We start from the raw sequence: 27,960 nt of genomic DNA on the forward strand, positions 1-27,960 counted from the left end.
CCGTTCTTTTCAATTATCAGCACACCACTTGGAATGCACAGTGTTTGGGCACATTTAATTACTTAAGCTTTGCAACATTTGAAAGGGAAATTGCAAGACAATCCTCTGTCACTTCTTTGCAGGCTGGAGAGGCAGCCTTGGGTCAAGTCAGGGGTAGTATTTTAAGTAGAAAGCACCACTGATTTGGACCCATCAATCTGTCAACATAAATTCAACTTCTCACTCAATTGCCTCCTGTGGCATTTGTGGTATAATAAGCAATCCCAAATACCAGAGTTAATATTTCTAAATTTCTTTCTGCTAGATATTGGTTTTGTTTTCTTCTTTGCCATCTCTGATGCTGTTCAACATTTTCCCATGTGCAATAAAAAATGATTACAATTTAGCTATGAATCCATTTCAGATATCCAGCTTCAAAAGTTCTTTTTTTTTTTTAAAGTACGAATTGTGGTTTTCAATATCACATCTTCTGCAGCTCAAAGGTAATAGAGAGAGTTAGCTAGTAAGCTACTTGGCTGATCGTGAAGACTCTGGCCCACAAGGTAAGCCAGTTTATGGGCATAGTGGCAAGGAGCAGGAACTCGGATGATGCCCTTTAGTAGAAAGAAAATTTTTTTTTTTTTACTTTACACTCAAATGGACATTTACTATCTCTAAGTTTACACTGTCATAGATATCAATTCAGAGGTTGAAAAGTTGCTCAGTTTTGAACAACACATTTTACAGATTTGAAGGGAAATCACAATAAAATACTCACTGAGAAATTGTAGTACATGTGGCACAGTTTGTAAGTTAAACGCTGGACTGTATCCGGGTCCAAGCAGACGGTGTCATAGATAACATTATAATGAGTGGGAGTCACAGTACCAACTGTAGAAGACTGGCTCACAATGTAAAAGTCATACCTGCAATTACAGAACACGGGGGTCTCCACTTATTTTAGAGAAGAATATAACCCTAGTATCAGATGAAAATATTTCATTTACTAATTTACAGAAATCTGTTCTATAGACAGTTTCCTTTCAATTTAGAAGCCTGTCTAACAATGACTTGATAAAGCAAATCCATAAAGGACCATTAAGTGCAGGTAGATAATAACTTTCCTGAGATGGAGACTTGAAATGGAGGTACTGATGCCCAGGGAAAGAAACAGAATTGGCACATTGGGTGGCAATAGGTAATTAGATGCAGAAATTTAAAGATGAGGCTTCTTGGGCCGGGGATACAGGCTTCTTAAGAATTGTTGGAAGAAAAAAAAAAAAAAGAGGTGAAGATGAAAAAAAAAAGAATTGTTGGAAAACACTCAGACTCTGTAAATGACAACTGGCAAGGTTAATCTATTTCCATTTGTTGTAAATACTGAATTTTATTTTTATGTGTACAGTCCTATGTAATGCTTTATTATACTTTTGCCTTTTGAATTAGTTCTTTCCTGTATTAGGCTATATTGATCAATGTTTCTGCCCTTCCTTAATGTAACTTCATTTCTTCCCTCTATTCATATGTTTTATTTCCCATTCCAATTTCATATAACTCAATTATGGAAATGAAACATCTACATCTAAAGTTAACCAGAAGCTCTTGTTTTCCCCAGTAACTGAGAACCTTAAAATGTTTTAATTAAATATGATTATAGTTTTATAGATCTAATATTTAAAAACACACACACAGACTTCCATTAAGAATAGAACTCTACAATGTTTTAATATACCTAGCAGTTATTCATTACTTAGGAAGTCAAGGCTTTCAGTGAGAGCTGGGTAGATCTGCTCATGTGGACACCATATGTTTACCTAAGCATGTTTGTATTTTAGGCACGCTTGTTGATAGCTTAGGGGGCTATCAAATTCTAGTTTGATATTTTGGAGGCAGTTTGAAGATACAATATCACTGTATTGTTTGTATTACTGGTACTGAATAATTATTGTTTATAAATATAAATAAATAGTATTCTGACTGCTTTTAAAATTTCTTATTCTTGCTGTTCTTAAATTTCAACTAAATGGAGACTCGTTTTTATTGTTGTTGCTCAGATTTTATTATTTTCAAACATGAAGATTCAGAATCTCAGTCTGTCTGCGCTTATTACTTCTACCCATGTTTTTCCTATAGAACCTTCTATTTTATATACAGCAAGTCTTATTTTGCCTCATCATTTCCTGAGCATTTCTTTCTTAGCTTCCATATTTTAAGGCTCACTACTGCATCATGGATACTTAATGTATTTTCTAATTAACCATTTTCTTTCCAGGTAAACTTCACTTTGATACTTCCTCCAATTTCTTTATTTTTGTAAAGCTTATCATTGTTAACTATCCAAGTCCAAATTGACCTTTTAATTCAACATTTCTTAGTTACTTTTCTTATGACTTTTATTCCATGACTTCATTCCATCTTCCCTTTTAAGCGTACTTTACTATGGAATGATTGCAATCATTTCATTGTCTAAAAGTTTTGGATGTCTGATCCTGTTGTCATTTTGTCTGATTCTCACTCATGGTGGGTTGCTTCCTTACATGAAAAAAAATCATAAGTGACTGCTCTGATTTATTGCAGATGTTCATGGATAATAGAGCTGACAATATAAAAGGATAATAGAACTGACAATATGAAACTAAACTATTTTGTGGCTTATCCAATATTACTTTATAATGTATTATTTGTCCATGTTCTTACAGGATAAGTGTCATAAGAGAAACTTTTTTTTACATTGCCCCCTTTAAAAGCATCAAGACATTTTTTAAAAACTGAAAACCTCTTCAGGTTATTACTTAAATAGACATTCTCATGGGGCATATTTCATATTTGTGACGACTCCCAGCTGTCAAACACAATTTGCTATTCTTTAAAACAAATTTTTTTTTAGTTGTAGATGGACACAATACCTTTATTTCATTTATTCATTTTTATGTGCTGCTGAGGCTTAAACCCAGTGCCTCATGCATGCTAGGCAAGTGCTCTGCCACTGAGCCCCAGCCCATTTACGACTTTAAATGAAGGCATTTTAGGCCACAAAATTACTTTTATTTTGCCACAGACAAAAAATACTTAAGAAACTTAACCATAAGACCAATCACAATTTCTAAATCCAAATGAAGAGTCCCTGGTCAAGTGTGAACAAATATATAGATCAAATTAGTTATCAAGGAGGAGAAAATGCTTCTAAGGTGAAGTTACTGGGATGAAGGGATTTTGCCAAGGTGAACTGAGAACGTTATAGATGCAGATATAAAAGTAAAACTCTTACCATTGCTGCCTGGTTACCATCATGTCAACAACAGTTCCCGGAGCTGGATTTCCAAGTTTTCGATTGTGTTGAAGAAAAAACCTGGTGTTTATTCGTTTCTTCACCACAATGAAAGTTAACTTGATACTTGAAAAATTAGGATAAATTAGGATGTTTACTCAATCTCATCTCAGAAGCATTCAGGGTGCTAGAACCTCACACGCTTAGGACCTATTTAAAAGCCTGTGGACAGCAGCCCCCCCTCCATACAGCCCAGTTTAAACACTTGGTTGCATGTACCCAAGTGGGGCAGGAGGAGGAGGAGGAGTCTCTTTAGAGCCACCCACATCCTAGGTGAAGGGACCCTTCCTCTGAACCTTAGAACCAGTCCTGCTGTCTCTGCTGGGCAGCAGGCCCCACAGTCAGAAGAGGCTGCGGACACAGCTAGGAGGGAGCCCCAGCACAGAGACTTAAAAACTCCAGGATCAAAGGAGTGACATCTGAGAGCCATGGACACAGTGTTCATGGACATCTGTGACTCTGTAAGGCAGATGAGCATCCACACAGTGCTCCATGAAGGGAAACAGGCTGCCACCACCCTCTGCACCCTGACTCCGTGTGAACCACAAAGTCCAAGGGCTGGGGCTGCTAACTGCCCACCCAGCCACTGAAGCCCACTGTGTGAATCAAGCCCCTTTTTTTTCTCTTCACATGTCACTTAGATTCTTTTTCCTTCCTGAGAACAGCTTTTTCTTACATGATCTGAACTGGACAATTTATGTACTCACCTATATGGGCACTCATTTTCTAAGTAGCCCACGAGCTGAGATATTTCATGGTCAAGCAAGGCCTGAAGCTGACCATCTCCCACTCCATCCCGATAGACCACAATAGATTCTGGGGCATGTGGTACATTTCTAAGCCAGGAATTCAAGGCACCTGAAAGTAACCCAGAAACATGTAAGCACACCTCAACTTGGGACAAACTGGCCTCTGCTATTTTTGACAATGTCAGGGTTCACCTTTCAACACTGTAGCTTTCAGGACAGTTTCGCTCACAGACTCCAACTTCAGAATAGTCCAGGGGTTTCTTTCATTTATTTTAGTCCAGGGGTTCTACAATAGCAGTACCATTGAAATTTGAGTGGTATGGGCGTGTGTGGTCATGTCATACACATTGGGGTGTTTTGCAGCATTTCTTGTCTCTACCTGCTGGACTACATGCCAGCACACCACCATCCCAGTGTGGCAACAAAAAAGTGTTTTCGGTCATGAATGCATGGTCTCTGGGGGCACTATCTCTACTTGTGAAGAACTACTGATGTAGAATGTTGGCACACCAACCCCAAGGCTGACCTTGCAAACAGTTCTTCAATCCATCCACAAGCTCCTCTCCTGGTGCCTGGAAGATACATTGAGAGTACCACCTGTTTTCAGAAAAAAAATGAATTAACTGGAATCTTAAAATTTCATCATTTGGATTCTGAGTTAATCTACGACAAGAATATATACACATGTATATATGCGCGCACAGACACACACACCAGTAGCCAAAGGATCCAATTAAGGAACAATCCCTTCACATATCTACAATGATCCAGTATTAGTCTCTTTTGATATCTTAGGCATCTTATAAGGGTTTTTGAATACATACAAATAAGAACTGTTAAAATTATTATGAATTACTCATTTTGGGGCTGAGGTTATGGCTCAGTTGTACAGCACTTGCCCAGCAATTGTGAGGCACTGGGTTTGATCCTCAGCACCACATAAAAATAAAGGTATTATGCCCATCTGCAACTAAAAAATTATTTTAAAAAATTACTCATGTTGTCCACATACATGACTACTCTAGTTTCACCTGCTGGGAAATGTGACCAAGTGAAAACTCTTCTCCTGGAGATTTCTGCTTTGGGGTCAATGTCTTAGGCAAAGGGCTCACCCATAATAATCATCTGAGGAAGCAATTTGATTTGCAAGACTGACAGCCATTATGACAACTTCAACATGTCCAGTAAAATCAAAATGGCTGGGTACTGTGGTGTACACCTGTAATCCAAGTGGCTCAGGAGGCTGAGGTAGGAGGATCATGGGTAGAAAGCCATCTTAGCAAAAGCGAGGTGCTAAGTAACTCAGTGAGACCCTGTCTCTAAATAAAATACAAAATAGGGCTGAGGATGTGACTCAGTGGCTGTGATCAACCCGTTACCACCCACCCACAAAAAAAATTCATAAAATGTCTCAAGTTGCTCTCTCTTTACTGTTTACTTCAGAATGAGCTCACCTGACCACCTGACATTATGTGCTCTACTTATTTGTCTGCCTCTTTATTAACCTCCATGAGTTACCATCAGCATTTGGTTCTCTGTTTTCCCTGCTGTACTGCCAGTATTTAGATCTAGAAATTACTTCAGAATGTCCACTGAGTGACACTGTCTTCCCATTATTGCAACATTTTCTAATTAAAAGAAAAAGCAGTATAAAATGTTACTGTGTGGAAATAGAGAATCACTGGGGGAAGTGATGTCATCTGTGGAAATGAGGGTGGATTTTCTCTAAAGAACACTCTGAAATCATCCTCTAGTGGGCCACAAACATCAATCATGGGGGCAGGGGTAATCTGAGGGCCACATATCATGTAATACACAAGGGCTACAAACTCATTTTAAGGTGTGGTGTGTTTTCTACTCTAAGGATGGGGGGAACATGGCTCCAGAAGAAAAGGGGAGTTGTGGAAATACAGATATACATCTCCTTTTGTGGGTACATTACATAGAAAGGCCTGAAGAAGCCAAGATTCTAGACCTCCAGGCCTCTGGTTGGAAGATGGGGGCCGGGCATGTGGAAAGGAATGTGCACAACCTCCAAGAGGCTAGACTGGCCTGCAACTGACAGGCAGCAAAGCATCGGGACCTCTGTGCTACCACCACTAGGAAATGGCTTCTGCCACACCCACGAGAGCCTGAAGAGGAGAATGTGGCTCGGCTGAGATTTATAATTTCTATCTCACGATTTCAGTCTCACCCAAAGAACTAAATATAAGCAGGTATTGTCATCTGCTACTTTTTGCTCTGTTAGATGAAAAACAAACAAAAACATCCCCCCACAAACTCAACCATTCATGCAAAATATTTTGGGAGCATAATTTTGCCAGAAAACTGGGACAGCTCATGGCTAAGAACTACTCGTCTGAACTCCCAATAAATATGAGTCAGGTCACCTCTTCGGTTGGGTGCACAGACAGCTACCAATCAAATGTCTACCAAAGCTTACTCACTTGGTTAATTCCTCATCGGTGCTTGCCACAAATCCTGCAATTGACTTCTGACGACTTACAATATCGTGGAAACAATCAATACCGACGAACATTGTCTTTTTCAACTTTTTTTTTTAATAAAAAAAGTAAATTTAGAACAGAATGTGAACAAAACTTAATGGTTAGATTAAAAAACAGACTCTTAAATTTCACGATTCACAAATAAAAGAAGGTAATGAAATCCTACATACTCCTGTCTCCACCTTCCAGAGGGCTCCTCCCATCTTGCAATTCATCTGCTGGGCAATCTTTGTGGCCATGGTTTTTAATGTCCGGGCTTTAGTCAGGGTATGTGCCACCACACACTGGCTTGGAATTGGAGATTTAACACACAAGTATTTTTTTATTTCATCATACCTGTTTTTCCTATCATCAGGCAATATGCAAACCACCTTAAACGCAAGCAGACATGAAACTCTTTAAGACAGTAATGATAAGAGAAATGAAAGCCATTTCAAGGCAGAACACTGATAAACTAGAGTCTACCAAGTGACTAAGTCTAAGGAAGTAGAGAGTGTAGAATCACATCACAAGGAAAAGGCTGCAGAATTGTCAAACTGGGAAGTGTGCATCCAATGCTTAGGCTTGAAAAATCCTTTGTTCCATTGACTCGATTTCCAAGAATTTAGGGTGAAGTTAACAAGGATGGGTTGAAAGTGTCCACAGAAGGATACCAGGATCAGGAAAGTCACCATTTGCAGGATGATCTTTATAGATCGGGTGCTTACTAGGTGCTCTACTTGTCCCAGTTCATTTAAATCAACATCCTGTGCTTCCTGATATCATGGATTGAGAAAAACCCACTACCACATCTATGGTATTTTGCAAGAATGCATGACTTGAATCTAATTATGAGGAAATGAGCAAATCCAAATTGAGAGAGATTAGACAAATGGATTAGTCAGTGGATTAGACAAATATTATTTCTGTCTTACAATTAAAATCCTAAAATGCAGGCATAAGATTTTGTGTATGTACTTATGCATGTTTCACAGGTGTACATGGTATGTGTTCAACATGACTAATCATCAGGGAAATGCAGATCAAAGTCATATGAGGCATCACCTCACTCCATTGAGGATGACTGTGATCAAAGGTGTGGAGTTGGGCACCCTTGCACTCTGCCAGTGGGAATGTCAACTAGTACAGTCTATCATTGGAGACAGAGGGGAAGTTCCATGAAAACTAAAAGCAGAACTTCCCTTTGATCCAATGATCCCATGCTGGGTATATATGTAAAGGAAAGAAGTTCATGAAAGAAGTATCTGTGCTCCTATGTTTACTCAGTGCTATTCACAATAGCCAAGATATGGCATCAACTAACATGTCCAAGAGATGAATGGCCAAAGAAAGTAGTATATATACACATAGTGAATGCTACTCACTATAAAGAGAGAAATCTAGTCATTTGTGATACCACGGATGAACCTGGAGGATATTAAATGAAATAAGCCAGGTACAGAAACAAAAAGCATCATATAAACTTCACTTGTGTGTGTAATCTAAAAATGTTGATCTCAGAAGTGGAAAGTAGGACAGTGTTTACCACAGGTGGGGTTGGTTACCAAGAATGTGGAGCCTGTAGGGGTGTTGGTCAAATAACACATAATTATAGTTAGGTAGAAGGAATGAGTTCCAGAAATCTAGCAGGCAGCACGTTGACTATAGTTAATGGTGTATATAATATTCTTGAAAAAAATGTCACGAGAGTAGATATTAAGTGTTCTCACCATAGACACAACTATTAGGTAATGCATGTTAATTAGCTAGAATTAACCATTCCACAATGGAGACATACTTTAAAACATGTGGTATCCAATAAATATATATATCTCCATTTATTGATTTACCTCTTTTTCTGAAGAGCTAAGACATTTCATTTGAAAATGGATATTGGCTCAGAAAAGGTGTTTGCCTCCCAAGATTCCCTATAGCAATTAAAAAAAGTCTAGGCTTCATATAAAAGGAAGAAAAACATACTGGCCTCATGATTAAGAAAGCCTCCCTGGTGAAAGATCATCCTGAGGGAAGGAGGAGGATGTAAGATGAATTAAGGAAAAGAATTCAAGGAAGAAAGAAAGATGGGATATTTCTGTAGTAATACAGAACACCAGGTAATGACAACTTGGTCTAAAACAATGGATGGAAGAATCATTGAACAAGAGGAAGGACTCGAGCTAGAAGAAATACTATACTAAATAAACATTTACTTAGATCATAACTGGAGATGAAAATCATGATGATTTTTATAACCCATTTACATTAAATTTATGTGTCTCACTTTATAAAATAATTCCAAATTCAAAAGCCTGAGAAGGGGCTAGGATTGTGGCTTAGCGGTAGAGCACTTGCCTAGCACGTGCAAGGCCCTGGGTTCGATCCTCAGCACCCCATAAAAATAAAATGAAGATATTGTGTCCAACTACAACTAAAAAATAAATATTTTAACAAAATAATTGAAAACTGGAAAAATGTAAATGTCCAAGTATAAGACTATTTAAACAAAAGCCTGAGAACATTAGCAAAAGGATTAGCTAAGCCCTGATAGTGCAAAAACCTTCTAAATTTTAAAGTACATGTAAATGCAGATTCAGAACTAAAGAACACACACCAACTAGACACTTACCATTTCTGGGCCATCTTTGATAAGCGTCTTTAAAATGTCTATATAACTAGAGATAGTGTTACCAGGTACTTCTCTCCTAGAAAATAAACATATCATCAATCCTCCAGTGGAAATGAATAGTGAAACACAACAAATATTGCATGCAATGAATAAAAATAAGCCATGATAAAAATGTCAAGATTTCCATTTTAGTTGTTTTTCAAACTAATTTGTAGGTCTGGTTTCCTTTGTAATGAGCTGGGATGTCACCATTTGGTCATCAGAAGTAAAAAGCTAAATAGACTGAAAAAAAATCATTCTAGGATCCCAAGAGAGGTGAGGACACAGGGCAAATGGCTGCCCCCAAGGACAAAACACAGGTGATCCCAAGAATCAGAGCTTGCCGGAGAGGCTCAGAGCAAACAGGCCCAAGGCAAAGCAGAGACCTAAATTGTCATTGACAATTTATTGAAATTGGTGGATGCTCAGTGTGGACACCTGGGGAAAATTAAAAAACTGCAGGTGTACTCAGGCCCAGGGAGGACCCCATAATTTGGAAGACTCACTTCTAGGAGATCAACAGGTTCTCTAAAATATCAGAAAAATCCCCTGGTGATTCCAAAAGAGGAGGGGAAGAAGAATCCTTCTGAAATATTTTAGAAAACTCTTCTTCCCAGCAAGGCTAGCCTGCAGGGAAAACCAATTACCAGAGCCTGATCTTTTGGGAAGTATCAGCTAATCTGCACGAGATAAGCGAAATAGCAACTCTAGCACACTCTAGCCATCTGGTCCTGCCTGACCAAGGAGAGAAGAACTTAAGCACCTGTGAAATTCACAATCCACAGGCTCAACCTCACCACAGAATGACACCTCATTATAGGAGTCTAGTTTCCCTTTAACTTACTACCACATGACCATTTATAGCACACACTGACCCAAAGCATCATATCCAGCCATCAAGGAAAAATTAGGCACACCAAAATGCAAAAGCACAAGAGAGAGACAGCAAACAGACAAAACTCTCAGATCAGAAATTGAGCACAATTTTTCATAACTAAAAGGAGTGATTAAAAAAAAACTTAAAAATCAGATGTGTCCCCACACATAAAACTCCTTTAACATTTTACTCAAAGTTTCTTACTAATGTGATTATAGAAGAAAGTCAAAGCAATAAACCTCTTTTTGTAGATGATATCTGTGAAGAAAATCTGAATCAACAAAATCCCGAAATGAATAAGAGGTTACAGTAAGGTTTCAGGATACAAGGCTTAATATATAAGAGCTAAATGCTTTTAAAAAAAAAAATACCAGCAACAAAAGTAGAATTTGAAATGAAAAAACAACAATATTCGCACCTCAAAATGAAATACTTAGGTATAAATCTGACAAAATATGCCTAAAACCTACGTAAGGGAAACTAAAATTCCAATAAATAAATAAACAAATAAAATGGAGCAGTATTCCATGTTCATAGATAGAAAGACTCAACTTAGAGTCGATGCAATGCTAATCAAACAGTGAATAATTTTGTGAATATTGGCAAACTGATTTTTAAAACTTATGAGAAGCAAATTTTTTTTTTTTTTAAATTGGAGCATCACAGCTAACCAATACAATATTGAAAAAGAACAAAGGTGGAGGAATGACCTATCCAACATCAAGACTTAATAGAAACCTACAGTAATGAAGACAGTGTGTGGTTTGGGGGACAGCATAGACAAATTGGTCAATGGAAATTATATAGCCAGAAATAGACTTAGGTCAATAATCAGACAGAGGAAAAAACCAACACAATAAGGAATCTTTTCAACAGATGATCCTGGAACAAATAGACATCCATGTGCTAGAAAGAAAAATCAGTCTAGACAGACCTTACACCCTTCCCAAAACTAATGCAAAAGTGGATCACAGACCTAAATGTACAACCTCAAAATTAAAAACTCCTAAAGTTTTATAGGAGAAAATTTCCATGACCTTGGTTATGACAACAAGTTGATACAACATCAAGGGCAAAATTCATGAAAAAAAGTAGATTAGTAAGACTTCATTAAAATTAAAAACTTGTGCCTTGTGAAGGAAACTGTCAAAAGAGATAAGACAAGCCACAGACTAAAACAAAATATTTGCAAAAGATATCTAACAAAGAGCTGTTATCTCAAATATACCAAGCACTCTCACAATTCACCAATAAGAAAACAAGCTGATTTTAAAATGAGCCAAACATATATGACCTCACCAAGGAAGATAAATATGGAAAGATCTAACAAATAAGCATGTGAAAAGATGCTCCATATTATGCTATTGAGAAAATGCAAATATAAACAACTTAGAGTCAATGTCACCCTAGAATCACCTGATCCCAGAACACCTGTAACACCAAATGCTGGTGAGAAATTGGAGCAGTAGGAACTCTGATCATTGCCAAGGGGAATGCAAAAGGTACAGACACTTTGGAAAACAGTTGTTGGTTTGTTAAAAACTAACACTTTTTTATGATATGATCCAGTAATTGTGTTTCCTGGTATCTATCCAAAGTTGTTAAACCCTTGTGTCCACACAAAAACTGGCACATAAATATTTAGAGCAGCTTTATGCATAATTGTCAAACCTTGGAAGAAAACGATGTCCTTCAGTAGGGGAATGAAAAAAAAACTGTGGTACATCTAGACAACATAATAACATTTAGCACTAAAAAGACATGAGCTATCAAGCCATAAAAAGAAGAACTTTATGTACGTTATTACTCACTGAAAAAAGCTAATCTGAAAAATCTACATACCATATGCTTCAACTGTATGAAATTCTGGAAAAGTGAAAACTATGGACATAGTGAAAAAAAATTAGTTGAGACTACTCTGCTTGGTATTATAATGGTGGATATATGTCACATTTGTCCAAATCCATAGAATGAATTTCATTCTTGATTTTATACAATGTAAACTATAGATTGAGCAATTGTAATGGATTAATATAGGTTTATTAATATAGTTTCATCAATTATTTTAAATGCACTGCTTTAGTGGGAGATATTGATAATGGAGGAGGTAGGGAGTACATGGGAAGTCTCCATACATTCTCCATTTTTCTGTGAACCCAAAATTGCTACAAAAAGATTAAACCATTTAAAAATAAGTTCAATTTTTAGAAACATGATTGGGACCTTGGTTCTTTTAAAAAATTCTTTTTAAGTTGTAGATGGATACAATGCCTTTATTTCATCTATATATTTTTATGTGGTGCTGAGGATCAAACCTAGTGCCCCATACATGCAAGACAAGTACTAACAATGAGCCACAACCCCAGCCCCTTGTTCTTGTTCTTTTTTTGTACTGGGGATTGAACCCAGGGGCACTAAACCCCTGAGCCACAGGCCCAGCCCTTTTTATATTTTATTTAGAGACAGGGTCTTGCTAAGTTGCTCAGAGGCTCACTAAGTTTCTGAGGCTGACTTTGAACTTGTGAGTCTCCTGCCTCAGCTTCCTGACCACAAGGATGACATGCTGTGCCTCTGCATCCAGTGGGACCTAGTTCTTAACAGTCCCCATCCAGAACTGGAGACTATCATGCTAAATGAAATAAGCCAATCCCCCAAACCAAAAGCTGAATGTTCTCTCTGCTTTGTGGATGCTAACCCAAACAAAGGAGGCTGGGGAGGGGAATAACAATAACCCATTGGATTAGACAAAGGCAAACAAAGGGGTGGGTGGGGGAAGACAGTACAATTTAATCAGTCCTCACTTTGCTAACCTTGTATTTGTATACATGACCAGTGTAACTTCACCTCGTGTACAACCACAAGAGTAGGATCCTAAATAGAATAAGTTCAACTCTATGTATGTATATTCTGCCAAAATACATTCTCCTGTCATGTATAAGTAAACAAATTTAAAAAGTATTCCCCATTCACACCAAGTTGCTCATTCCCATGCCTTCCTCAACATGTATCCTAACAGCCACAAAGCATGTCACAAAAGTCTGTTCTAGTGTTTGTTGTCTATAAGAAATTAACATTTACTTATAGGGTTTCAGAGTTTTGATAAAGAAAATGATTCCTCCCAGTTGATATTTCAGAGACTCTACTTTCAGATTGTTAACAACCGATTTCTAAATTGGAAATTGCCACTCTACTTACATTTGTGCTTTTTCTAATGTAATGCCCATGGCAGGGGTGACCAAGTTTAGATTCTCCTCTAAGATCTTGGCCTCAGAAACACAGTTCTGAGTATGAAGTATTACCCAATGTTTTAGTGACACCGCTCTAAGTAAGGATGTACTTTGTGATCCTTTTAACCAGTCTGCTACTGGAATAGCCTCAAATTAGAAAAGAATAAGACAAAAATTACTTTTTATTGACATCAACATTATCCAAGGACATTTCCATTGTATATCTGTGCAATTTCTATTGAAATCTCTCAATTCTTAGCTTAAATAATGTGTGGATTACATATTTAAGATGTAGATTAGCAAAACTTGGATTCTATCTTGGGTATTATGAAGTTTTAGTTGAGAGTTCATTAGACTAAGATGATTCCAGGATTTCAGTTTCCTCAGAGGTACGTGGAGACCTAAAGTAAAATAAAACTAGGAACTTTACCAAGCAGAAACTGCCAACCAACATCTATGTAGGGTCTTTCTACTCTAGTCAAATATATTGTTTTCATTGTACTTCTACATCAGCCTGTGGCAGCTCACTGCCCACACTGCTGCCATGAAACTCTGAACCTCTTCTGGTTCAGAGTGCTGCCGGATTCATTAATCCTTCTTTGCTCTAATACTGTTAAAACTTCAGTCTTTTCCTTTATTACAGGTTCCTCTGCATCATTTCGATTCTATGTATCTGGTCCTTAAGAATATACTTGGAAGATCAGTCTTCCAACTGCCAGGAGCAAATGTCCACAGATTTAGATAAAGAGATGAGAGAGGTCACTATAGCCAAGTGCTTTACACATATCCTTATGCAGTGTTTGCCTGTCATCTCACTGAAAGAATAGGTGTACTGAAAAGAGCAACAGGCATAGCTATAAACATGACTGAGTTGGTTCCTTTGTGTATTACTCTATTTGACTCCACCATGACATGCAAATCCTGACAATTCATCTTACCGAATCTTTATATTGGAAGATTCTTTCTTCTTTCAAAGTTCTTCCTGAGATAGACAAAAAGTCTGGGTCAAGCACAAACCCCCAGCGACCAAGTTCTCTTTGTGCATTCCGGTCTCTGAAAATATAAATATTCCCATTGTGATCAGATCAAGGAAAATAAGCAATGGCAATTAGATATATGCAAATCAGGACTATTTTCCTTGAATCCATTACTGCCTGTTCTCAGGGTTGAAATATTGAAATTCAGCAGTGGAGGTGTTTCTGTTCATGGTGGGAGTTGTTGAGATTTTAGAAACTGGAAAACATCATGATTTGGATATCCATTATCCAGCCTTCCTGCTGCAGGATGCCCGACTGTCTGGGACACCCGTCAATCACTAACATAAGACCCCAGGATCAGCTTCCTAAGAGAAAGGGCTTTGGGCAGAGAATTCCCCCTTTTTTCCTCACTGAGACTTTTTGAATAAAGTCATTTGCCTTGCCTCAACTCCTTAGGTGTCAACTTAATTGGTCAAGCAAGGGGCAAGCAGCTGGATCTTAACAATATTGCAGATAGAACTCTGAAATCATCTTGCCCCTGGACTCACATGTCTATAGGCAATTTAGCGCCTCTTTCATTATTCCTGTATCTTGGTCCTCCAACATTGCCCAATCAGAAAAACTGGAATTGCTCCCCCTCTCCCCCAAAGAATAGCATTTTTTTCTGCAATAGTCATTTTTTAATAGAACAATCTGAGATGTCAAGGGATATACACACAGAGCTCAAACTCAGTGCACAGGACACTCAAGCAAAGCACAGTCAGAAAATTAGCACTTACACTTGTAGAGAGTTCCTGAACTCCTTCAATACTCTTGACCTGTTCATGGGATCTGGTCTCATTTTTGCTGACAACTCTCTCATTATTAAAGATCCTCTCTGTATGGTACCTGTTAGACCTTTAAAAAAAGATTAAAATACAGCTACACAAGCAAGAATAAATTTATATTAGAGAAGACCTAGGTAGTGGAGGTAGTGGGAACCACACCTGACCAACTTAGGGGTTGCAATTCTGGGTCATAGGCTTCTGGAAAAAGACTATTTCTACATCATTCAATCAGTGACTTTTTCTCTGGTATTAAAAATTCAGAGACTGAACTGGGCAAGTGCTCTACCACTGAGCTACATCCCTACCCTTTTTATTTTTAGGGAGGGTTTCACCAAGTTGCTTCAACTGGCCTCAGATTTGTCATCCTCCTGCCTTGGCCTGTGCTGCTGGGATTATAGGTGCACACCACGGCACCAGATAAATCTGACTTTTAAAGACTTGGGTTGTCTTCTACGGAGACTCCATCAGTCAGCATTACCTGTCAGGTAGCACAGCTGAGGGACCAGACGTATAGGAGAACGTGGCATGAGCCTCCGGCCCTTTTTCCATCTTCCTTGGCTGACCAAGAGTGGCTGTTGGACGTCAGTGATACATTCATTGTACTTCTGCTCAAGAGAAGCAAGGAAGACAGGTGTGACTATCAGAAAAAAAAAAAAACACATAGAAAACCTGACAAAGAGATACAAAAGCACATGTTTTTGATCACATGGATGCCTGGAGGTGTGCCGGTGATTACTTTTCCATTAGCTGTTAAGAATGCATGAAAAGGACTTTTTAAGTTTTCTTAATGTTGATGTCCCAGGGATCACGTCGATATGGTTCCTATAAGCAGACATGAAATTTGGTGAGCCAAGTGGGATTGGTGTACTGATCATTACCTGAAAGTATCATCAAGATTGGGTGAAAAAATATTTGCTGAAATTTCAGGAAACTCGTAGTTTATGGAAGCTTGGCAACCCCTTTCAATGAAAATGTTTTTCGCCAGTCTCTGCTTAGGGCTACTTAAAGGAGTATATAGTGATCACTAACTTTGCCTTGAAAACTCCTCACACACACCAAGAACTTTTAAGAAGACTCACACTAATGGGGAAGGGCAAATCCTGACCCCTTTTAAGAATTTCTACATCCAACATTTCTTCTCAGTCTTCTCCCCTAAGCTCATAGTTCCTGTTTCCAGGAGGAAAAGACATTTTAAAAACAAGATGTCACAAACAACTTCTTACACTGATGCTGCTAGAGCCTTCCACACCACTTATCAGCAAGGTCCTGGCTGATGACAATCTGTCACATGGATTCTGGCATCAGGTGTTTCTCAAGCACCTGGGAATTTCAAGAAAGTTCCCACACTCCGAAGAAGACAACCTCAAATTCAGCTTTTTGTGACTACTCTTAAGAATTGAAACTAGGAGGCTAGCTTAAGACATTGATACAGAAGATATAGATGTCTTTTCCTTAAAGAGGCCTGTAGTTATTTAAAACGCACCTGGGATTTACCTGTGTGCCTGTCCCAGAACTTTCTCATGGTATGCAGTTCACTGATTTTGCAGTTTGCCACTCCATCAGAGCCTCTCATACCTCCAGCCCACCCAAGCCAGCTTCTTCCAGGCTCCCCCATCCCAGAGGATGATGCCATCATCCACCCATTTTTGTCTCCTTTTTCTGGCACCCATAAGATCCACACCATCCACAAGTCCTGCCCATTCCTATTCACCTCTCCAACCCAGGACACCATCATTTACGTGAGTCCCTTTAATAAACTCCTCGCTGGATTCCTTGCCTCCATTTTTACCTAGACGCTGCCTGTGCTCTCTGTATATATAGATGAAATAGTATTTAAAAACAGATCACTTGAGCTGGGAATGGGGCTCAGTGGTAGAGTGCTTGCTTAGCATGCTCAAGGACCCAGGTTCAATCCCAGGGCCACAAACAAAATACCAAAAGCCCCCCCCCCCCAAAAAAAAAACAAAACAAACCAACCAACCCCAGATCACTTGATCCATCTACATATTACCATTTGATCACAATAATCTTCAAGTTTTCCCAGGGCTCAAAATTCTATACAGGGCGTCCCCTACCTCACCCTCCAATAAGGGTGCAGCCCCAGCCCTGTTCACACAGCTCCCTTTGTGAACCACCTTAATTCTCCAGAGAACACACCAGCCCTGAGAGAGGGACACACCGTGAAGAGGGGGCCTTCACTGTCCCCTTCCTTTTCTTCTCCCTGATCTGCACACAGCGCACTCCCTTATGACATGCACATTTCAGCTTCTCAGGAGCTTCCATGACCACTCATCCACGTAGCCATGAGAGAGGCCCCATATATTTAAGAGGATCAGAATCGTTTTTCTCGTCTGCCTGCTGTGAGAACCCGAGTTCCTCAAGATCAGGAGGCTCCACTGTCCTGGCATGCACAGCCAAGAGGCAACTGAGGCACTGACTGCTTTCTGGGTGGAAGACACAAGGCTGAGGGTGGCATACACTCCAGGGTACTGTCGTTCCCTTGGACACCCCCCAGAGTGCAGTCATTATCAATGGCTCCACGTGGCTACATTCTGGGTTCTTATATACAAATATAAGCTTTTCTTTATCATCCATCTGCAACTTGTTTCTAGTTGCCATAAGTATCTGGCATTCTTTAAATGATCATTCTTCATCTGCCAAAACTAGGAAGTCGATTGTATCAACTGGTGCTCCCTGGTTTACCAAGTTTACTTATTTCTTTGTGAACACTCACATTTGAGATTGTGGAACCCATGATGTGCCTTAGCACATCACTGAGACATCACATCAAGTGTAATTGATCATTTTTATTCTTTTTGCACCAAGTACTACAGAGTTGAGACTTCTAGACAAGTACATTTTTCTATCTGAAGACTGACCATATTTTATTTTTATCCAATAGTCCATCTACATGTTGTAAACTACTCTAGCCACTTCTAAGGCTGACAGAGTGGCCCTGCTAGAGCTGTCTAATGATGTCACTTTGCCCCCTACACAGGCACTTGAACACATGGATAATAGATAAGGCAGCCCTAGTCCCCAAAGGGGAGTATGTTAATACTGTATATCTAAGGTTCCCAAGTAAGATTTCTGAGAAGTTGATTCTACTAAGTTTGAAAAATTTTAAGATTCAAAATTTTTAAAATAAGATTTCCTACCTGTTTGTAGTATTGCACATAGGTGATTTGGCCACCATCCAATTTTAGAAATGTATCTCTGGGAGTCTGATACCAATCGATAGCATCCACCCTGTAGGTTCTGTTGTTGTATCTGTGGTGGAACCACAACGTAAGAGGGTATTCCTGACTTGGTCATTGCACACGAAAGTATTTTTAATCCTCCAAGTAATTGTAGGATATACCAATACTAACAAGATTTGATTCACATACTGTACAACTCACCCATTTAAGTGAATGAGCCAATGGTTTTCATTGTATCTGCAGAGTCGTACAATCAACAATCTTAGTATATTTCTACCTCCCCAGAAAGAGCATCATAACCATAAGCAACCATTCATTTCCACCCTAGTCTCCCAGCCCTAACACAGCCAAAAATCAACTTCCTGCCTCTGTACAGCATGTAGTCTTTCCTGGCTTTCACTTGGCTTAATGTTTTCAAGGTTCATTTAGGCTGTAGAAAGTGTTGGTAATTGATTTTTTTAAAAATTTCCAAATAATATTCTACTGGAATCAGAAGCAGTGGCCTGTGCCTATAATCCCAGTTACTAGAAAGGCTGAGTCAGGGGGATGGCAGGTTCCAGGCCAGCCTGGGAAACTTAGCAAGACCCCGTCACAAAAGAAAACAAAGGGCTGGGACTGTAGCTCAGTGCTAGAGCACTTGCCTAGCATGGGTGAGGCCCTGGGTTCCAAAATCTTTATAATATACACACACACACACACACACACACACACACTCACACAATACATATGTATATGCACAAACACATTTTCAGTTGGATGGATAAACATTTTGTTTATTCATACACCAGTTGAGGGACCTTAGGGTTGTTTGTTTATAGTTGGGTTATTATGAATTATGTTATGAACATGCAAGTATGAATTCTGGCAGATAAGTTCTCAGTTCCCTTAGGTTTATAACTAGGAGTGGGGTTTCTGGGTCATGTGGTATGCCATCTTTAGTCTGACATTTCCTCAAATGACATTTTACAAAGAAATTATATTATTTTACATTTCTACCTCAATGTAGACAGTGGGTTCTACATTTCCCAGATCCTTACCAAGTTGTTGATATCCGCTTTCATATTAGCCACCATCATGGAAGTGAAGTAGTACCTGATTTTGAGTCTCACTGGCTGACGATGTTGAGCATTTTCTCATGTGCTCCCTGGCCAGGATATCTGCTTTGGAGAAAGGTCTCCATAGAAAGGTCTACTCCGATGTGTCCATTTAAAAAAAAAAAATGGTGGGCTTCCTTGTTGGGTTGTGTCCTTTATATATTCTAGATACTACTACTTCTAACACATGTGACTTGCATGTATTTTCTCCTTGTCTGTCAGTTGTCCTTTCACTTTTTTGACAATGTACTTAGAATAAAATTTGTTGAAGTCCCATCTACCTATAATGTTCTTTATCTCTGTGCTCTTGATGTCCTGTCCAAGAAGAGTTTGCCTAATCCAAACTCAAAATTCACTCCTACTAGCTCTTATATACGTGTGTACACATGGTCTATTTTGAGTTAGTTCTTGAATTAAATTTGGGTGAACTTTGTGCATTGTGTGAGGGGTCAGGTGGATATCCAGTCACCCCAGCATATAACTGAGAAGGCTTTTCCCTCTTGTTGAATTAACTTGACATCCCTGTAAAAATAAGAAACTGCAAGGGTGAGGGCCGGCTTCTGGAGTCAGCTCTGTAACAGTGGTCTGCGGGTCTCTATTTGTGCCAGTATCACCCTGTCTCAATTGTTGTCACTTTTTAATAAGGTTGCAGTTGGGAAATTCGAGTTCTCTAGCTTTCTTTTTAAGATTGTTTTCCACTGTCTTATCAAGTTAATACTTCTGTGTAGAAGGAAAATTAAGATAAAAACTTCCAATAAAATGTAGCCAATGGATTATATGTAAGAGCTAATTTTTAAAATAGCTTATCATTCACCCAAAAAAATAAAAGGGAAGAAATGCAGAAAAAAAAACATGCTGCTCTGGGCAAGCAGACCCATTGAATGGGCGTCAGGGACTGGGGGACAACAAGAGCCTAGAGACCCTCTCCCAGGCTGTAACCAGATGGGAAGAGCAGATGGTTCTTATGATTTTCATGCTATTTCTAGTCCTAAATGTCCACCTTCAGTGATTCAAGAAGTACAGGAACATCTTCTGTGTGGGGTGAAGGGAGTAATCAAATTGATGATTATATAAATTTGTTTAAAAAGTAGACTTACCTTGTAAAAACAATTGACCCAACTAATTCTTCTTCGATTTTGGCAAATTCATTTTTCTCCTTTAGTCTCATCATTAAATCATAAGCAGTTTCCAATCGGAGTAGTTTATGGCTCAGGTCAGCACACAGAGTAAGGCTGTTTTCATATGGAAGAATGGAAGTAATATAACCAGGCAAGACTTCCAACCTGCAGGCACAAGAAACCGCATGACAGTATGATGGTCAGCCACTGCGCAGGAAGCAAAGTGTTCAAGGCCTGAGCTCTGGGTCTAAAATAGGTACAAGTCAACTGGTTTTGATCCCTTAATTTTAGCAATAATTGATCTTTCCAAGGACCTTCAAATAAAGATGACTTATAAGTAGCACATCTCTTTGGTAATTGTTATTACTACATACAGGCTTAATGCATCATCTCTAATTTTTAAAATAAATTTATAGACACACATATCCCAACAATAGAGATGCATGTAATATATAACTGCTACTAAATTTCAGACATTTATCACTCAATTTTTAATTGATTTAGGCATCCTGTATTGTTTATACAATAACTGAATACTTTTTAGGTTTATGTTTTTCATACTAGGTTCCCCCCCCTTTCCTAATAAAACCAAAAGTTTAATTGCTTTGCTAGCAAAGGAGAAACACAGGGGGCTCCTGTCCCAGAGACCAATTCTGCCCATCATAGGAAACACAGGGTTTTGACAGAGGCAATTCCAGGTGTTCCTGGTCCTACTTCACTTGTTATTTTGGGAGATAATCATTTCTTAGCTCTTCCGGTGCTATCCCCAAGTCTGAATTTCTTCACTCCTGTGGTGGGTATACACTCAAGGACAGATAACTGGATGGGGACCAAGAGTAAACCTGTCCCCCCGACCCCAGGTTAGGGAGGTAGAGAGGGAGAAGAGAAAAAAAAGGTTCATTTTAAAATAAGCCTCAGTGGCAGAGCATCATGCTGGGTTTTTTAAGGTTACTTTAATTTTTCTTTTTAATTTATACTAAATTGAACTTTAGTTGATCATGGTGGGTGGGTGGTATAATTTAAAGGGTATATCACTTTAAAATCATACCAGTTCAAATAGAGCAACTTTCTAAAAACAATATATTAAGTCTATAGAACATTGTATTTTCTACTTTATACAAACCTATGGTCCAACATAACACATTTCTTCCTGTAGTCATAATAGTGGCGGCCGATTTGTTTCAAATTCATCTGCCTCAGAGTTCTAGAAGTTGAAACAATAGAATTTATTGAAAAGAGTGAATGTTACTAAGCATTTGGTCATACGTAAGATACATTAGGAAAACAGTCTGCCAATGGTTTTGGTTCTATTATCAATTAAGACAAAGCACCCGATAATAAATTACATGAAGATTATATATTCATATTCTCACACATGCATATATATCTCAAAAATGTGTATATAAATACAAAAAATATATATTGGTTTTATACACACACACAAATTATATATTACACATTTTTGATAGCAGGGATTGAACCCAGGGGTGCTTAGCCACTGAACCACATCCCCAGCCCTTTTTAATATTTTATTTAGGGACAGGGCCTCTCTAAAGTGCTGAGGCTGGCTTTGAACTCAGTCCTCCTGCCTCAGCCTCCAGAGCTACATGTGCCAATGCTCCCAGGGAAGATATAAAGGCTCATGTAACCTCAATTTTTCTGGCTCTTTTTAAAAGATAAATTATATGAATCTCAGCAGAATGTCCTTCATTCCCAGAACTGAACTTAAACATCTTAAAACTTGGGACACATAGTTTGTAATTCTGAACATCTGGTCAACATAGTGACTCCAGAAGAAGGGGCAAGCAGGTGCTTCAGAGAAAAACACCCATTATGCATCTGATACTCCGGCAGGTACCAAACACTGGAAATGGGTGTGGGTAGGGAGAATGAGTGTTGGAGATGAGCCACAGAGCTTGCCCCAGTGTCACTTCTTCCCCAAGACTTCTCACCGTTTCAATACATGGAGGCTGTCAATTTACGAAGTGTGAGAAGCACACAGCTCTGTCACCAGCACTGATGCCTAAGTGAACCATGAGCGCAGCTCATGGGAACTCAATCTTGCCAACACACCTTCTGAAGAGAACGTTGTAATAGCGCACACAGTCAGGGTGGTTGGGCGGCAGTTCCTTGGAAAGCTGGAGTGTGATCTTCACAGTGCTACGGCTTGGGGTATAGCTGTCAAATTCCATCTCCTAAGGAGTAGGAAACAAAAAAGTTCCAGATGTTCTTTCAAGAAAGAAAAGTTTCATTGAATAACAAGCCAACATGACCCTTAGATATCCAACACTCCACTGTGATGCCTGTGTGTAGAAAACACGGTTCACAAAAGCCAAGCTTTAGAATTTTTAACTTAAGCTCCTATAAATAATTTATTTGGTTAACTAATATCAAAATTTATTGATGATGAAGTTCAAAGAAGATAATGAAAATGCATAAAAGGAAAATGTCCTTATCCAAACATTTTTTTTTGCTAAAGTTTGAGAGTAAATGAAAAAAAAATTAATCAGCATTTTCCAGCCACATTGTGCTTCAATTCCATTTAAATTCCCCTTAAGCACTAACATCAGAAGCGTTATTGATCATTCATATTGATGAAATGTGACACGCAGGTTAGTTACAAGTCCTGTGGGCAACAGATCCTCAGAACTTCTCTTACACGCTCTTGTACAGAAACAGTTTTGTGATAGCAAAGTGTAAATGCAAGAGAAAGAAAAGAAAACGTCAGATATTACTTAACCTGATTTGGTAGCCTTCGAGTTAACAATAAAGAGTTTCCATCAAATATATGGCTTATTCCAAAAACTCTTTCATGTTGAAAAAGTAACTGTGAACGCAGATTTGTATCGTCTACATCTGGTTTGAAGTCAACGTTGTACTTATATGCAGTACACTGGGAACATGTCAATCGGAAATGGTTTGTTATGAGTCTTACCACTCTACCTTCTGAACCTGAAAAAATAATGCACATGTCAAAAATGGGACAAAGTGACTGATTTGACCCCAAATAGTCTGGACACTATGATATTCGGAAACAAACTTAGGTAAATCACGGAGATAAAGAGTAAACAGACATTTGTACACACCTGATCTCCAGAGTGCCTGTCAATTTGGTGAGAACTGATGTAAATATAAATTTAGAGAGCTTTAACTTTAAGATTAAAATATTATATAAATCAAACCCCAAACTAAATCTCTACAGCTACCAAAAGGAAAAATAAGCCACTATGGATAACAGTTGTAATTTTTTAAAGCTCAGGACAGCCAAAGAACTGAGTCATTCTATTTTATGGGCTTTTAAGGAAAGATAAGTAGTCTACCCAAACTCTACAATGAATTGTCATTTCTGCAAAATTGAATGAAAGGCGAGTGGCAGCCCGAGTGAGATATGTCTACGTAGAGTGATGGGGTGAAGCTGTGTAGAATCTCTTACACACACATTATTGGTAATCAAGAGCTTAAAATGAACAGCTCCATAAAATGTAATGGTTATAGGCCAACACACCTGTTTTTGAGTGTCTAACATGCTCCATGTTCTGCCTGGTATCCACCACAAGATCTTGAAAAACTCCAGCACGCCTCATAGGCCTCACAGATAATGCCTGAAGTCCAGCTTCCAGTTGAGGTTCTCCTACATATGAATACATGCAAAGGCTGCAAATTTATACAGCAAAAAGGGAAAAGAACAATGTAACCCCAACTATCAAGCAAAACAATCAAGGTTTAAAATGATGCCACTGAAGATCCAAACGTCATTTCATGGACAGGTTGCAAGAAGTTTACTAAGAAAGTTTCCCAATAATCTCTTTTATTGGTACTTGATTTATTCCTGTTACACGATTTGTTCACCCTCACAAGATTTGGAAAATACCCTGATTTCTGGTGGCAGAGCTTCATAGCTCAGCTCCTGGCACTATGTGCTGCCCTCTAGTGGGCAGCAGAAAGTGCCAAATGAATGAATGAATGAGGTAAAAAAAAAAATAGATATCTATCCAGGCAATTCCCTTTTAGTATGGAGGAACTGACCTTTCTATGTAGAAAAACTGGAAAGGACCTCAGCCTATTTCATTACCTTCTAGGATTTATTTAAATATTCCACATAGGCAAGATTTGAATGAAAGTGAGAATAGTGCATTGTGAAAGATATCTGTAAATCCTGTTTTCTTGAATGGCCAAGAGTCCATAGTTTGGATGACCAAAGTGTTTTACTTCTGAAATGTTACTTCTGAAAACTATTATTCTTAGTTTATGGTCCTCTTACACAGTATTAAGAGTCTGTATTTCTACAGGAGAATGACTATTCACTATATTTTACGTATAGAATTTAGAACTAGCTCCTGACACATCCAGCAATCAAATTCATTTTCAGTGGAAGAAAGCAGCAGTTATCAATTATTGGCATTTGCTACACACCACGAACTTTATACATGATATTTAGTCACAAATGCAGAACTGTGATGGGGGATACAAGTGTGTTTTAATGTGATTGTATTCAAACTTCACTGTCTTGGTTCTGGATTTTGTGTTGGTATATTAAAACATTTTTTCTGTTTTTTATTTAATGTTCATAGGTTTAGCCTATCACAAGTTATTTGGCTATAAGAAGCGAGGCAGAGAATGGGGTCTGAAGTTTGATCTCATTAGCCACACCCTTGGCAAATGACAGCTGAGCCTGAGGGCTCACCTGTATAATGACGAAACCTGTCACCTGCAAGGATGCTGGAAGGCAGGAAAACACCCAGTGGTTAAAGAGCTGCTCAACCTTCTCAACACAGCGATTTAAACAGACAAGAATCATGTTCCCAGAACTCCTGGCTAACTTAGGGTTATCTGTACAAATATATTATCTAACCTGGAGAACAATATTGAATTGCTCATGAATAATGTTCTCTGCTTCTTTTTCATTAGCTTTTCAAATGTGAGGCAAATAAAACAGTCAAATAATTCACTGCAGGAAGGGAGATTGTTATAAGCTGCCCATGCTCCCCATCCTGCCAAGCATCATGGGAATATTGGAGCTTTCTGTTGGTGTGTGCACCTTCCCCTGACAATCCTCCCCTGCCCCTCACACACTCTCCTTCCCTCATCTCACCTGGAGCCTGGACCCCTCCTTCTGCACCTCTTGGCTGCCCAGGTGCAGCTGCTTGGACCTCCTCTCGTGGTGGGTAGGGGCCACGCTGCCACGCAGCAGCCTGAGGGGCCTGCAGGATTTCAGGAGATAGAAATAGAAAGTAGTGCTGCCCTGTGTGTTCAATCATCATCCAGATGATATATGCTCGGGACCCAAAGAAAGCCTCTCCCTTGGAAAAGCTAACATTCCAGTAAAAAGTGAATGTTGAAAAAATAACTTCTGTTGCACCTTGCAGTTATTATGAAAATGAAAAAAATGCAGAGCAGAACAGAATTGGGGGGGGGTTCTGACATGTTTGGTAGGGGAAATTGGGAGGGTGGAGTGTCCATGAACATCTGTGAGGATTGTCGGGCAGTGCAGGAGAGGTTCTGGCTGGAGATGTAGATATGAGGACTGTCCACACAGACATTTCAAGCCATGACACTGGCTAATATCGCAAGGGAGTGAGTCTAAATGGGAGAGAGAAGAGGACCCAGGGCATGTCATGGGAGCAAGGAGGAGAAGCCTGCCAAGAACAGTTTAGCAGGGGTGGCAGGGTTGGAGGAGGAAAACAATGGTGTGTATGGTGGCTAGAGGGAGTTCATCAAGGAGGCAGGACAGAAACAATCTGCGGATTCGGGGAGGCAGAGGGCACCATGGAGCCTAAGAGCAGACTCAGTAGAGCTCCCAGGAGAGCCCAGCAGGAGGAGAGAGAGAAAAGAGAAGAACTGGGGGTCAGAATGGAGACAGTTCTGCAGCGGGAAGTGGGTGGTGAAGGCGGGACTGTTGGGGAGATTACCTGAACTGGAGGAATCTCATTTGTATGCAAATGCTTTAGATGAGCAATACCCAGCTGCCTTGAGTAGCTGACAGGGGAGTTGCTGGAGGGATTCCTGGGATCAAGGACTGCTGAAGGATCCCCCATGAAAGCAGAGCTAGTGCCTAGGGCCTCAGGGAAGGGGCTGAGACCAGGGGTTTTGATGCTCCTGGTTGAGGAGACAAAGTTAGGAGGTCATTGACATTGAGGTCAATGCTCTGTCTCAATGACCTGGGAGTCAATGTCAAAGACTTGAAATTAGGACTAGAGAGGAGATGGTGAGGCTTGAGGGCAGCAGAAGAGGAGAGGAATAACACAGAATGGGCAGGTTCAGATGTGTCCTGCCAATGCCAAGCAGTACCCAGTCCCACTAGAGTCACCATCAATAGGGGTAGGGTTCTCCTTTAGCAGGGATAGCAAGTGTTAAACAAGACTGCAAATTCTATCTGGTTCAGGTGGTTGAGGACTTTAATGAAGATGCTTGTTTCCAACTCATTTCCAAAGAGGTATCCTGGGCTCAAGTCAAGAACTTTAGAAACCTTTGTGATCCCTCTGGGTTGAAAGGAAAAATCCATTTGCATGTGGTAAAAACCAGGCAGGGAAACAGCAGAGAGGAAGTAGGTGAGAGCTCTGCATCCCCTCAGCCAAGAAATCTGACTTTCCTTAGAAATCTATCAGTTCTCACTTAACAGGAAAGAACTCTATACTGGACTAGAGTGGTAGAACCTGGGCTTTTAAATTCTTTTCACCTCCGGCAGGGATCTCTTGCATAAAAGAAACAATTAACTTTACAGCACTCACTGCAGCAGCTCCAGGTGCCTCACGTTGGGGGATAGGCTGATCGGCCCTCCTCCTGGCTCTGCCGGGCATTGTGTTCCTGGCCCTGCCAGGCATTGTGCCCCTGCCCCTGCCCCTGCCCCTGCCAGGCATTGTGGTCCTGAGGGCGATGACCCTGAAGGAGAAAAGCCCTGAAAGAACACGATTGTAACAGATATCATTGGAAAGTCTCCTGGTAATCTAAAACAAAAAACAAAAGCGATTAACTAGGTAAAGAAAAACGAGGCATGGGGTAACTAACTACACACGTTTTCCAATCACACCAATGAGACGGATTGCTCCCGAGTTGGCAGAGAAGTGACAGAGAACCTGCTAAAACACTGCTGGAAATTGAAGAATCACACCTGGCATGGTGGCCCAGTTTGTAATCCTGGTGACTTGCGCTGCTGAGGCTGGAGAATCTCAAGTTCAAAGCCAGTCTCAGCAATTTAGTGAGGCCCTAAGCAATTGAGCGATACCCTGTCTCAAAAAAAAAAAAAAAAAAGGCTAGGAATGTGGTTCAGTGGTCAAGTGCCTCTGGGTTCAATCCCAATGGACAGGATTCTTTTTCTCATACAGATTCCCAAGATGGTGCCTGTCACTGTGCTTTTTTTGGTACAAGTCAATACCGGTTCTTCCCACTTACCACACATTGGCATAGCACAACATCCTCTGTACCCGACACATACA

At 39.5% G+C, this 27,960-nt stretch overlaps 1 protein-coding gene across 1 annotated transcript; it reads right to left on the bottom strand.

Moving 5' to 3' along the window:
* Window positions 1-476: 476 nt before the first annotated feature.
* Window positions 477-27,923, bottom strand: LOC144253794 (piwi-like protein 3). The gene is made up of 17 exons (XM_077796466.1): window positions 27,900-27,923; window positions 27,279-27,406; window positions 25,620-25,728; window positions 22,601-22,722; window positions 20,507-20,692; window positions 18,274-18,385; window positions 15,594-15,720; window positions 14,250-14,293; window positions 13,280-13,458; window positions 9,169-9,244; window positions 6,734-6,934; window positions 6,504-6,607; window positions 4,583-4,653; window positions 4,015-4,165; window positions 3,248-3,373; window positions 758-905; window positions 477-593 (listed from the first exon to the last, which is right to left on the bottom strand). Exons 1-17 carry the CDS (start codon window positions 27,921-27,923, stop codon window positions 477-479), a joined length of 2,025 nt encoding a protein of 674 aa, XP_077652592.1.
* Window positions 27,924-27,960: the final 37 nt, after the last annotated feature.

The sequence above is a fragment of the Urocitellus parryii genome, chromosome 3, assembly GCF_045843805.1.
Source record: "Urocitellus parryii isolate mUroPar1 chromosome 3, mUroPar1.hap1, whole genome shotgun sequence".
NCBI classification, from domain to species: Eukaryota; Metazoa; Chordata; class Mammalia; order Rodentia; family Sciuridae; genus Urocitellus; species Urocitellus parryii.